The sequence below is a fragment of the Pholis gunnellus genome, assembly GCF_910591455.1.
Source record: "Pholis gunnellus genome assembly, chromosome: 1".
In the NCBI taxonomy this organism is placed as follows: domain Eukaryota; kingdom Metazoa; phylum Chordata; class Actinopteri; order Perciformes; family Pholidae; genus Pholis; species Pholis gunnellus.
The window spans coordinates 4,181,299-4,195,328 of record NC_136528.1 but is presented as its reverse complement, the minus strand read 5'-3'; the positions used below and the strand labels follow the sequence as shown (position 1 = coordinate 4,195,328).

The 14,030-nt window shown below is 44.2% G+C and overlaps 3 protein-coding genes across 3 annotated transcripts in view; 1 reads left to right on the top strand and 2 right to left on the bottom strand.

Annotated features, from left to right (window-relative positions):
* LOC306702447 (hatching enzyme 1.2-like) overlaps positions 1 to 14,030 on the top strand; it is a 219,633-nt gene that overhangs the window by 107,853 nt on the left and 97,750 nt on the right. The gene's annotated exons all lie outside the window — the stretch shown is intronic.
* Positions 189 to 6,608, bottom strand: ubap1lb (ubiquitin associated protein 1-like b; the record flags this gene model as incomplete). Its single annotated transcript, XM_079163329.1, has 5 exons — positions 189 to 339; positions 473 to 574; positions 2,451 to 2,600; positions 5,312 to 5,896; positions 6,504 to 6,608. 5 exons carry the CDS (start codon positions 6,606 to 6,608, stop codon positions 205 to 207), a joined length of 1,077 nt encoding a protein of 358 aa, XP_079019455.1. The 3' UTR covers positions 189 to 204.
* Positions 9,759 to 13,465, bottom strand: pdcd7 (programmed cell death 7). Its single transcript, XM_079176105.1, has 5 exons — positions 12,381 to 13,465; positions 11,819 to 11,957; positions 10,867 to 11,097; positions 10,687 to 10,774; positions 9,759 to 10,519 (listed from the first exon to the last, which is right to left on the bottom strand). Exons 1-5 carry the CDS (start codon positions 13,371 to 13,373, stop codon positions 10,387 to 10,389), a joined length of 1,584 nt encoding a protein of 527 aa, XP_079032231.1. The 5' UTR covers positions 13,374 to 13,465; the 3' UTR covers positions 9,759 to 10,386.

Here is a 14,030-nt window from a genome sequence, read left to right as displayed (position 1 = left end):
TCATCCATATTTTACAATAAATCAACAGTTTACTTTTCCTAGGTGAAGGCCACGTTCATCTTCAGCTATAATCATTTCATAGAAGACAGTAATATTTGTTCTCTCTGTGCCTAATAAAAATAATAGCAACCTGAAATAATACATTTCAGGTTGCAGCAGGGTTATGTAAAGTGTGTGTGTGTGTGTGTGTGTGTTGATCTGCCATCACGCCACACGCATCATCAGCTCCTCCAGCGCTCGCTCTCGATGGTTTTCGTGAACCAGCAGAACTTCTTTGATGGCGTTCTGCTGGAAGCCCATCTCATTGAACTGACCCAGCAGATGGAGGAACTCCTCGGCCTAAGAGGAAGACGTCAATATGTTTTTTTTAATACAATTTGATCAATAAAAACGAGTATCAAAAGAGAATTGTGAAGTGTTTCTGTCTCCAATGAAAGACTCATGTAATGGTGTAGCTCTCTGCACGTCTTACCTTTGTTTCACAGTTCTGAAACATCTCCAGAGCCTCTTCTACCAGAGCCACGTCATAACCCAGCTGACACAGATGGTCACACGCCACCAGGTAACTCAAGATCTGCAAACACACACACACGAATATTCATTCATGTGGAACACAGCAGCATCTTGTGGGTCAAATAGGGTCAAAAAACAAAAGAGACTTTTTCCACTGAAAGTTATCCTGGTCTGAGAGAAAGAGCTGCTGACCTGACTTATGAAGGCTAATAACGCAGAATCAACAATAACTCATTCTTTGACCACGTCTAGCAGAGGTGGAGGAAGTATTCAGATCTTTTACTTTAGTGAAGTAAACATGTGTGGCTAAGTGGATAGCAGGGCCGTCCTCCAATCAGAAGATCGGTGATTCGATCCCCGGTTCCGCTAATCGCACGACGATGTGTCCTCGAGCCCAAAAGCATCTGCTAAATGACTGTAATGTAATATGTACAATCAGTCAAATGTCCCCTTTGACTATTGCACTAATATAGATGTCTTATTATTACTCATGCATAATGAGGTTTTACTGTTTTAGCTGCTGGAGGTGGAGCTCATTTTGACCAACTAATGCTTATTTGCGTTATTATGTAACCTGCTGATTATTTTAGGCCAAAGGGACACCTCCATATTCCTTATATATATATATACTGTATACACACAATGAAAATACTTCAATAAAGTACAAAAACCTCAAAAGTACAGCTCTTTAATAAAAGTACTTAGTTACTTTCCACCACTGTCATCTGGTTAAACCTCATGTGATCCGTTTGTAATTACCTTTCATGTCACATCGTGCTTGAAATACAATCTGTGTGAGAGCAGAGTGACCTGACTGACCAAGACAAAGTCAGACGCTCATTAAGTCCTGATCAACTCTTATTAAAGTGATTTAGCAGCTGCCAGATCAGCTCCTGTTGACTGAAGAGAGATTATAAACTTAAGTGAAACCACTAAAGATGCCAGAAAGTCAAACAAAATGCATTTCAGTGCTGCAAGATTATTTAACCCACTTGTAATGTAACACTGAAAAACCAGAAGATTTCTCCTCATACAACTTCAAGCTATTTCAAACTTATTGTCATTTGCATGTTTGTTTTTGTTACTTTAAAGCTGCTCAAGTAGAACTTAATCAAGAGTTTAAAATGGATCAGAATTAGCCTAAAAGAAGCAAATATTAATAATTCAGCCGGTATGTTCATCCCTCCCCCCCCCCGCCCCCCCCCCCCCCCCCCCCCCCTGTGCTGAGGCTTGTGACTGACTCGGAGCAGACGTGAGGGAAGGTTATGGGAAAGCACAGGGAGCAGGCTGTGGAACCGCTGAGGTCTATTTTTACGGTGGCTTAAAGTGGCTTATTACTCTGTGTTTTGGTTTCACTCCCACCTCCAGTTGGCCATTTAGTACATCTTCTTGGCTATTAGAAAAAAGCTGTGGGTAAAATATGTATAAATAGCTATAGTTTGAAGTTCCAGTGAAGCTTGAAGCTTCTGTACTGTGACGTATTTAACAGTGAAATGGAATATTTGAGCAGTGTACAGTTACAACAGAGGTTTAAATCAAATTCAGGACTGGTCAAGACACAGCTGTTTTTGAGTGGAATATCAGAAGCAAGTCCAATTTTAATGAAGGCCGGACTGTTGAATCAGCCAGTATATGTTATAATATTACACTTCTGTGTTTGTGTTTGACTTTGGTCCTCAAAAATCCAGTATCGATGATTTTGATGCATTGTTCAGCAGTGTGCAGCCACAGTCCAGGATGCTTATTCAAGAATCCTACTCTGCCTCTGATGGCTAATACTCGTAGCCTTCATTGATTGGGTTCCTTAGGTTTAGGCATGAGGAATGACACTGGAGTGGGTCTTAATGTGAGTCATAATATTGCATTGAGGATCAGAGTCAGCCCACATCTGCTGTCAGATCATGATCGTGGTCTTACCGCTTGTGACGCTTACTGACCTGATCTGGGGTCTGCCGGCCGGTCTTCTGCAGGGCGATGATGGCGGTGCGGAGGGGGTAACCCCGGGCGGTGATGGCCCCCAGCAGCTCTCTCTCCTCTGGGCTCAGAGCTGACAGGAGCTCTGCTGAGGAGTCCGACCCAGAGGACTTCTAGGAAACAAGAGGCCAGTGAGTGAGTGTTGTAACAGAGGAGAGCCAGGCAGTGAGGACCGATAGCAGCACCCACTCAGTCATATTAAATCGGATTACAGTGTCTCCGATTCTTTCTGTAATAACAGCAGCTTTGACCCTTTCTTTTTTTTAATTCATAACATTCCTTTTATTTTACAGACTGGACATAAACACAGATATTACATCCATGAAACATACACAAATGACATACAAAGAACACAAAATAAAAGCATACAAAGGACTATGAGGAAGGCCCTTACTATATCCCAGAATCCCTCCAGGCCCTGATCCAGATGCCTTAAGGTAGCAGCAGCTCTTCCCATGCTTATTAAATCTATAAACTCTTCCAACCAGCTGCTCCAGATAGAAAAGGTTAGAGCTCTTATCTTCCAGCTTCAGCAGCAAGATGGTCCAGTGTTACAAATCTCATTTCCATACAGATAAACCCTCTAATTTGTCTCTGGTATGCATGTATAGACTATAGGGCATTTAGAAACATCCACCTGGAGGATCTCTGTGAGGGCATGTGTTACCTCTGACCAGAGGCAGTTCCCTGCAGGGCATCCCCACAGACAACAGGGTGTTCTTTTACCTCAGCCATGCCAACATTTGTCTGAGACTGTGAAATTAATGTATTACATTTTACTGGGATGAAAAAACATTTCAGAGAACTTCCACCTGCTGAAGAACCTCTTATAACCTGGCTGGATTCAGGGAGCATGACTTTACGCCGTCTATTTTTAGAGTGCAGATTCCTGAATGTACTTTGGAAATGTGAACTGAAAAAAATGGTTGGGATTGATTTTCCCTTCCAGCTATCACAGTGTTGACGTGCATAAGCCGAATGAAAGGACATCTAAAGACTTGAATATAAATACAGTCAAACGAATTCTGCCGTGTTGGCCGGTCAGGGTGTGTGTGATACAGAGAGCTGTCTGTCACTGGCTTATGTGTGGAGATTTATAGTAGGGCTCAGGAGAAGGTAATGCCCTGAGCTTTACGCTGTATTCATAGTCTGCTCTTGCAGACCAGAGTAAAGGGCTAACTATACCACGGATTCCAGAGCATTAGCATTCCCTAAGCCACACTATAAACTCTCACTGTTGAGACTAAATGAACAACCTAACACAAAGTTTTGGTGACAGCAGACTGTATATGAGAAGTGGATGTAGTCACGTGATGTCATATATTGGTTTGTTCACGACCGTTTTGAAGTCTGGAGTTCAGCCATGTTGGTTTTTGGAACCAGAAGTCACACGAAAAAGGGGGGGGGGGGGGGGGGGGGGGGGGGGCTGAGTACAACCAAACGACTCAACTAAATAAGCTCATTGTTACACTTGTCTTTTCAATGTGACTTTCGTCATCCCATCATGCCGGGACGCATTAACTGTTGAGTCTGTCGGATCCAAGATCGAATCTTGCTCACATTGGGATCAGCTCTGCTAGACCACATGCAGAGGTGGACTGGCTCACATTGAGTTCAGGTCTCAGTGAGGTGTGGACAAATTATCAAAGTAGGTCTCCATCATCTTCCCCCACCCAGGAGTTCCTCTCCCGAGGAGAGCAAAGAGTGGAGGAAAAACAAGGAGACCACAATGTTACAATTAACTTCCTGAAACTGAAAACACAGTAAAAGGGATAAAGTTCTAAGACAACGCTGTGGTAACGACCTGTCAATCACTGTGTAGCCCCGCCCTAAAGCATCCCCTGCTTTATGGTCTGTTTGACTCTAAATGGACCATCATTTACTAAATGAACATCATGCTGTATTGAAGAAGTCTTGAAACTAGAGATTGAGACCATAAACTCATGTTTACAATGTTTACTGAGGTAATAAATCAAGAGAGAAGTAGAGTCATTTTCTCATAGACTTCTATACAATCAGAGGAGTCGCCCCCTGGTGGACACTAGAGAGAATGCAGCTTTGGCGATCATGGCTGAAAACATCACTAGAAGCTGTTACAATGCAGCAACACAAGGACACGTGGTCACATGATCCTCCAGCCTGTGACAGCTCTGCCAGATCACGTCAATTAAAAGTGAGCTCTTTTTTTTTTTTTTGCTTTCATTTTCTTTTTCAGGTAAGTCCGACCTGTTGGCTTGTTTACTACCTGTCTCATGATCTTTGAACCTCTTTTTAGCAACCTAGCTGCCTCCTGAGATCTCAGTAGTCAGTCTTATGATGTCATGGAGCTACAAAAAGAACAGTCTAGTTGTAATAAACCGTAGTTTTCATTCAAGTATGATGACTTTATTTAGGTTTACTTTAATTTCTCCTATAAACATTGATAAAGGGGACTTTGTATAAATCGTCCCAACACTGGATGTGAACACCCTCACGTTAAAGCAGAACGTTGGCATTTTGACGTCAATGTATTTCAGATATAACGCACTAAATGACTGAATCAAATCAATGAAATAAATGTTTTTCTATAATCCACAGTACGAACACATTTAGTGAGATGTTTCGTATTAGAAATATAAAAGCTCGCTCAAAGCGCAGACCTTTTCTTGCCATGAGACTTTTCCTCGGTCCAGCACCATTCGTGTGAAACTGAAACACATCCTGGAACTCTGTTATCCTTCTCAAAAAGTGAGACTGCTATTCAAAATGATTACTGTGAATAAAACTGGAGCTCCGTCGGTCACAATACAACACTTTCCCTCAAGTTACAACGTTGAACTCTTACCATGTGTGTTGTGTAGATGCTGGGGAGCACGTCGACTGTATTGGCTCTGGTGTTGGGGGCTCTGCTGGTGGGGGTCTTGTTTGAGGATGGGCTGCCTGTGCTGGGACTGTGCTGTTCGGACGTGTCCAGCACTGACAGGGAGCACTGTCGCAGGTTCTTCCTGCGCTGGTGAGGCAGGCTGCTGAGGCAGGCCGGAGGGTTCAGGAGGTCTGGGACGAAGGCTCTCTGTGATTTCCTCTGACCACGCTGACACGAAGCAGCAGCAATTTCTCCACCAGAGCAGGCTTTCCCTGACAAACACATCTTGGCTTTCTCTGAGGCCTCATCCTCAGAGTCAGAGATCGGCAACTTGGTGCGCAGGACGTCGGGGTTGAGGCTGTGCGAGCGCTGTCGAGGATTGGGCTCCCAGAAGTCAGAGCAGTGGCGGCTGGCCAGGCGGCTCTGCTGCGGGCTGCTGAACATCATCCAGTACGGAGGACAAGATGGCTGCAGTCCTGATGAAGAGGAGGGGAGCTGAGGCCGATGCTGGCTGGTGTAGCCACTCTGCAGCCCGGTTAGCACCCAGTTCTCCAGACTGAACTCATACTGTCACATGGACAAACGACATGTTAGTGACGGAAACGATTCTAACCAGCATGCAACTCTGTAGCTTTCTCTTTCCTCTAGTCAAATGTCATTGTTGCAACATGCAGGGATCTTAACGGATGTCAGTCTGTAGGTCAAGTTCTCAAGTGAAACATCTAAACACCTGTTCATGATGGAAAATTGTGAGGATCATCAAAGTTATAACAATTCATCCTGAGGGGGACATGAAGGATGAACTACATGTCATGTCCGCCCTGCTAGCACAGATCAAAATAAAAGAGCTGTAGCATGTTAGCATGCCTTTGTCGACTGAGGCTGATGAAATACAACTTCATGGCCTTTCCTCTGGTAGCAACTTTAGGCCAAACTTTACATTAATACCCTGCTAGTGTAACCCCTCGAAACTCTGTAGTCTAAAAGCCTGAAGCCACATTGGCAGCCATTCACAGCACACAATAAACAGGACAGGACATCACACTAGCACATGTGCAATTCTTTCAGCCAGAAGCTACACTTTCAGAGTTTGTGCTTTGGGCGATAATGAAGGGAAGGCCATGGGTTCATTAAGATCAATCACAGGTTAATGACAAGTCGAAACCACACTCACCTCTGTGTCCTGCAGTCTGGTGAGATAATCAGGGACAATAACTTCCACGTCTTCTTTGACTTCCTGTGAGGCACCCTGTGGCATTTTCAGAGGGACACCGTCCATCCTACTGACACACACACACACACACACACACACACGTTTACTGAAGTCAATTTTGGGGACATTCAATAGACCTACGATCACAATCACACTCCTTCTTCTATGCGTCATAACTCAACAAATCAGCTCCAGTGCTCCGAACGCAGAGAGCAAAAGTTGTTAGTTCAACATTGAGTTGAGTTATCTGTATTAAATGTATTAAATGTCAACTTTGCCGGTGGTGGTCAAACTAGGAAAAGTTTATATATTTACATTTTTATACATTTATAAAAATGATGAGCAGATGAAGTGTAAGGATCAAGCGCCACGGAAAAACTCCTGTCGAACAAGTAGGCCAACCAGTTGAGGGCAGCCTGTTATGCACGCCCAATGCTGCAGCCTACGACGGAGAACAGAGCGGCCTCCAGTGTTGAAAGCTGCTTTTGGGTCAAGCAGCAACAGAACTGAACATTCCTAAGCACCAGCACACATTCAAATATCATTTGAAACCCTGAGCAGAGAAGTTTCAGCACTGTACCTCAAACCAAAACTAGACTGGAATTCGTGAAAGATTTCACAGCTGTCCAGGACGTCTTATTTACTTACTGCCTTTTCCAAGACCTTGGAAACAAAGGAAGCTTGGATATAGGTCTATAGTTACGAGGAAGAAGACTTGGCTTTGTTTAAATTAATCACGCACACATCAGAGCTAAGAGAGCTTTTTCACAATGTAGAGTATGGATGGTCTTAAGGAACTGAAATGTCATGAACTAGAGGGGCACATAAGGAGACAATGGCTGAGCGTTCTTCCCATGAACTGGGCTAAACTGTCTCAATATAGAAACACAAGCTGGACAGTCAGGCCCAGGGCTACAGGCGGAAATATTCTAGGCCTTAAATCAGCGACCTTATCCCCAACGAATGATAAAAACGTTCCAGTCATCCTTTGAAAAGACCGGTACAGGGGGAGGAGCAGGGTTCACCTGTCGGCCATGCTAAACAAAGCTCTGGTTTTAATAAGCAGCTCTCACCTCGTTCTTATGAAAAGATGAAAGTAGTAACCTTTTCAGTGTTTTTACAGCTACGCTGAACCTTTCTGCACTCTCTTTGAAGCCGGCGTATATCATTGTTAACAGTACGGACAGACAGAGGTTATAAAAGGAGCAGACAGAGGCTGGGTTGCACCAACAAGGATTCATTTTTATACCTGAATAAATCATTGTTTAACTTGAAGTCATTTTGCACCAAACTTTAAACTATAGTTTAAAATGAAGAAAGATTCAATTTAAACTATTTAAATGTCAGTTTAGTTTTGACTCTAAACCTAGAATAAACTTAATTGTGTTGCACCAAATCTTTAAACTCAGATTTAAGCTGTGATATGTATCTTCTATTATTTGGCCGTACTGCTCCATTAATTCAGCCAACAAGTTGTTCTCTATTATGGAATACAGTGCAGCCAAAAGTTATAGCCTATACTTATAGGCCCCGACAGCAATATATATATACATTCATTTGGGTAAGCAAGCATCTCCATATTGATTAAACTTTATCATTTTAAACATATTGCTACACTCGGATTAGAACTAACCTTAGATTTAATTCATCCTTGTAGGTGCAAGATGTATATATGTTTGGGTGAATACTCTATAATAATAATTTTAGCTTTTTTTTCAGAAATATTGGATTTGTGTCGTTCACAGTTAAATAAAGCATCATTGGTCTGCACAGGGACAGTCACAGAAGTGGCTACTGAGAGAGTGAGAGCGGTTCTGTGTTCGATGGACTGGATGTCAGCATCGCAGACAGTATCAGAATGAAGATGCTCGTGGTCAGACACGACAGCAGGTACATTTGACTTTCTGCTCACTGAGCGGTGCAGGTCTGAGAAAAGCTGAAAGCTAAATCAGGAAACCTGTCTGCTCACACCTCCATCTTTCTAAATTGGTTGAGTATGTTACACAATGAAGAGTGGATTGTGTGCAGGAAAAGACAGCCATAAATCACGCCTGTGAGTGAACCTTCAGGCATATACAGTATGATATATATGTCCCTCTGTCCTGTGAAGGCTAATCAGATATTTGCTCCAGAAACACCAAAACACCAACAGACAAGCTGGTCCACGACTTACAACAGCAGAGCGGACAGGTGCTCTGTGAGCTCCTCGTGTTGTCTCTGACGTGCTAAACAGAAGCATGCTAATGCTAACGGACAAACAACATGAAACACATGTGACCACTTCCACGCAGACTCCTCTGTAACCCATTTTTATACTGTGAGACCTGCAATAAACTAATAGGTAGAAGACAACATGTACTACAAAACTAAAAGTATTTGTTGAGAAAGAATTTTGAACTTCAACAAGAGTGAACATCCTAAAATGATCTTCAAAGAAGATCAAAGGCTGCAGGAGCAGAAACATCTTTTAAATCACTTCTTAAAACATAAAAAAAGCCCAAAGTTTGATGTTTTATGCATTTATCTTTTACCTTATATTTTATACTTTGGGCGGTTCATTCTATTTTATTCAGTGTACTTTTATTTCCTCAGATTATAACAAATCTTGGTGCTGACGCTGTTTTTTCCTTTGTGAAACACTATATGTAAATATATATACATCAACTATCTGGCTGCAATCATGTAGTAATTGCCTCCATCTTAAATCAATGAATAGATTGCAGCAGTGATATACGAATGGGTGGCATTCTTGTTATTTTCTCTATACATGAAGTAACTGATTGTATAGAACAGCCTTATCTTACAACAACCTGTGTTACAGTATTTCATTCGCTTATTTAAACTGAATTTGAATGTTTTAGAAAAACAAATGTCATCTCACCTGTGTTGTCTTGGAGCTGCTGTCAGACTGTCAGCGTCCTCTCAGGTGTGTGTGTGTGTGTGTCTGTGTGAGAAGCTCAGACTGACACTAGAACAGTAATCTAGTGACTCACAGTAACCTACACCAGCTGATGTACCGTCCACACAGTCGCAGCACAGACGACGACAACAGCGAGTAAAAGCCTGACGTCAGCGGTATTATGGCGCTACAGAAAGCTGATTACAGAAGGATCCAGCAAACACCGTGATGTAAGGCTGCTGGACATAAACACTCTAATCTGTAAGACTTCCACAACAATCTGTGATCATTCATTATTACTTTTATTATTGTGTGAAGATGCCAGAAACAACTTTAGGTTCTACTGTATGAGAAACACACAGAATAAGATAAATAATAAACCGTTTCCTGTCCATTTGTTGAGAACATTCATGACTGGTGATGATTCTGGTGACTTCCTGGTCTAATGCCGTGCCAATGAAGGTTCTGTACACGGGACTGAAAGGGTTAACCCAACATTTAGCTTTCTCTGAATACAAATAAGGAAGATCCAGAAGTAGAAAATCATCGGTGGATATTAAATGTATCATTATCAGTCAGTACGACATTTCACATGAATAAAAACAAACACAAAGTAAACTTTCCAAAAAATAAAAAGAACCTAAGCTGTTAGTTAACTTAGTGAGATTACGCATCACTGTGAAAAATCCTGTTTGTTTCTGTGGAGCTTTGGAGGAACAGACGGATTCAAAGAAAAGTGTTTTTTGTTATTGACTCAGTGTTCATTATCCTAATCAAGCTAACAGAGCGTTCTGGAACAAACAACTTCTAAATCCCTTATTTACTCGTTAACGTTGCGTTCACGTCCTCCTCGGCCGGTCCTCCCACAGACAGCTGCAGTCTATCGGTTAGAGGTTCATGGAGCTGGGTGTCAGGCAGTGGTTGGCAGGACGCGGTGAGTCCGTCTCACTCCGTGTCAGCGGAGTGCAGAGCGGAGGCCCAGACCTGGTCTGACGGGGCGTCTGGCAGGATCCAGCTCTGAGGAACCCGAGAACCGTCAGGATGATCCGCTGGAACCACAAACACATCCCACTGTCTCCTAAAAGACAACAGAATACAGTCCCAACAAGTTACTATGTCATCCTCAAGGTCACTACAACAACAACAACAACAACATGATGTCAGGACGGAACTCCCTTTAAGGCTACCATAACTCTATTTGATGAACCTTATTATGTGACCGTGAAAGTGAAGTGAAGATCGAACCTGATTTGTAGCAAAGCGTGCAGCGAGCGCTCGGTCTGGGTGTAATATGCTCTGAAGGGCTGCAGAACACAATCAGCAGGAAGATCCTCTGAGAAACAAACAGGAACAATGAATCACATATTACAATGTCATAACAAACAACACGTCTGTGGTTCAATCGTACTGTCAATGAGTCGTTACCTCCAAACAACATGTCGTTCACTCTGCGTTTCCTCTGCAGGTGTCTCTCCCTCTCCTTCTTCATTCGTTTCTCCTGCTCTCGCCTCCTCTCCTCCTCCTGCTCTCCTTCCAGCATCACCATCAGAGCTTTCTCCTCTGCGGAGTAAACCGCTGTCCTCTTCTTCATCACACACCTCAGCTGCTCCAGTCTGGTGCCGAACGCCTCGTCAGATTCTTGCTCAGTGACGATTCCTGACACGCGCACAGAGATACAAACTGAAGGCCACAGGCTTCATGGTGTCCTGTTACAGACCGTAAGGCTACAGTTTATTTACATTACACAGGTCCAGGTATGGGGACTCATCGTGTATCAACAGCTGCGCTGTATGCGCAAAACAGGCAACGGAGTCCCGTCTGGGAGCGTTAGAAGGCACGGTGTTATGTGCATTGTCGCGGCGCATGCATGACTTCAGCGCCGCATGAATGACTTCAGCTGCACGGGTGTCAGCTGTGTGTCTGCATGCCATGCAAGAGAGAGAGAGAGACAGTGTGTGTGTGTGTGTGTGTGTGTGTGGGGGGCAGTAACATTATAGCTGTGAACGTAGCAGTACAGTGTGTGTACAGTTTATTTGATTTGTGAATAAATGCTTCAACTCTTCAAGACCCACGGTAGGTTCCTGCAGCCTGCTGATTAAAGCGACGGGGGTCGGAATGAACCGGCTTTTCTCCTTCCAGCTTTTATTTTTGAATTTTTTTCTTTTGAACTGTTTAACTGACAGAAATCTTATTGCCAGTCAACGATGAATTGACGTCCCTAACAGGAAGCGTAATCACCTAATACTAGCCCCAGTGAATTATGGGCGGGACCTCTGGTTATTAACTACAGGTGTCTTCCATTATAAACTGTAGTTGCGCCCATGAATCACACATGGAATAAAGGGACCGGGAATAAGGTGCATGGCCGATAACTCACCTTTCCTCGATGCTGCCTCTTTCCTCAGTCTGCGCAGTTTCTCCAGAGATCTCAGGATGTCCCCCATCCTCTTCACGTCCGCCTGCTTCTTCCTCACCTCACAGAGAACAGAGTCGGCAGCCAGCTTCAGCTCTCGCTCCTGGTACCAAGAGAACATGTGGAGCCATTAGTCATTCACCTACACATACACAAATAATCATTTGAGAGAACGGGCTTAGTTAAATGCTTTTACAACAGTCAAAATATTGTAATATTTTGAATATAAATCCTCAGGCATCACCGGTCAACACTCATAATGGGGCCAATGCATGCTTTGCAGACTAACTTCTACCTCCATTGTGTGTAGAGGAAGACAAAGATCAAACCTGAGTGAATGTTGGACTTTAATTATTCATCAATGACAACTGAATACGAATGTTGCTCTGCGTCTGCTAGTTATTTAAGCATGCATTTGCTAACTCATTAGCCACAATAACAACTTTGTTGGTTTGATGTACAATTCTGTCCCCAAGTGGACAACAGATGGAACCATATTTGAATCCGTTTAGCACATGTAGTGAACCTTCTTCTTCTCCTCCACTTGTTGGATCCGCTGCATCCTCCATTTGTTGATGGCGGCCTCTTTCTCAGCGATGTGCTCCTCTCTGTGTTTCTCCTCCGTCAGGAGCTCTTTCCTGGCTCTCCGTCGCCGAGCCCTCCTCTTGGCAACACGGGACAGTTTAGCTTTCCAACCGTTTAAACATTCCCTGTCACTGAGCACTTTGAGTTTATCCTGCAGCTCTGCCTTCACGTTCAAAGCCATTACATACGAGTCCGCCCAAACGCACTCGTTCTCCACGTTGTTCCTCAGAGCTTCGCAGGACTCTGCCAGCTGAGAGACGAGCTGAGCGGCCCTGTACAGAGCCTCTCTCGGGTCCGGAGCAGAGCTGGAGCGTAGCCGCTGCGGCTTCTGGCTCTGTGGGGTCTTGGGAGTTTTGTCTCTGCCTTGTAAGAAACGTCCGACCCACTGCAGATCCTGCCTCCTCTGAAGGGCCGTTTCATCCTCGGGTCGCGGTGTTGTAGCCGGACTCCTGTCATGCAGGCGGCCGAGCAGAGCTCCACTCTCAGAGAAGTCCTCATACTCGTGCTGTTGGTTCTGACTGGGGTCCATCTCATACCGGGTAGTCTGGGGACAGGGTCGAAACTGCTGGGTAAATGTGTCAAAGGTCGGGGCTCCTCTGCTGTTGAATGGGTTTATCGGAGCGGCGGTCACCGCGTTAGGGAAGTGTCCAGGTGGCGGGCAGCCGAAAGGAGGCGGGGGGACGGAGGGGTCAAATCCATATGGAAGGGGTCCTCCGAGAGACGGAGCAGGGAAGCCGCATCCAAATCCGTACGGGTGACCGTCATATCCCCGTGTAGGTGTCCATTGTGGAGCAGTGTGGTCCGGCTGTGCCGGTTCATGAGCCGCGCTGCTCGGCGGCGGTCTCCTCGCGGTGTACGGTGTCTCCAGATATCCGCCATTATACACAAGAGGCTGCTGTGTTTCTGACGACGCGTGGTGATATATGTTGTCCATATCGTGTACAGTAGCACACCGGGGCACGTTACAACACTAACGTTAAATAGTTACATCCATTCCCATCTCTGCACAGAAGCCATGTTTAGTTGACGTCGTTTCCTCTTCTTCATTTGATCATTTCCGGCAGACTAGGCACGGTTTACTGCGTTGCTGCCTCCCATCGGTGTAGAATCGTCATTGCTGTTTTTGCCCTCTGAGGGTACATCCCAAGTCTTTTAGCCCCAATCCCAATGTTCCCCCTAAAGCCTCAAACCCTGAACCCTCAAGGACTTACTGACGTCACCTGGTAAATGGTCGAGTGTGAGAGACTGTGAGGGCTCGAAATGGTGTAAATAGGAACGGGACAGCACTTTGCTGCAACATATCACGTTACCATGAAAATGACAACAAATATGATGTATAATTGTGTGTATTTATTTTATACTTTGTACTCCCTGATTTGAACGTCTTCCAGGCTCTTTACTCACAAGATGAGAAGTGATTTCATATAATCTATTTACTCATTTTTTGTCAGCTTCAATGACAAAATCTAATATTTGATGAATAAATAAATAAATATTCTCTGATTTCATGTTTATTTTTTGTTCCATCTTTAACCCTTAAATTGATAACGGCTGTCAGGGCGATGAGCCACGCCCCCTCCCCTGCGCATCT

What these genes read in the sequence shown, in the direction of transcription:
- pdcd7 (XM_079176105.1), bottom strand. Translation starts at nt 13,373, where the DNA reads ATGGACAACATATATCACCACGCGTCGTCAGAAACACAGCAGCCTCTT. An exon ending in AGAGGCAGCATCGAGGAAAG is followed by an intron (nt 11,098 to 11,818) that starts GTGAGTTATCGG and finishes TGCGCGTGTCAG; the next exon opens with GAATCGTCACTGAGCAAGAA. An exon ending in CACGCTTTGCTACAAATCAG is followed by an intron (nt 10,520 to 10,686) that starts GTTCGATCTTCA and finishes GTTGTCTTTTAG; the next exon opens with GAGACAGTGGGATGTGTTTG.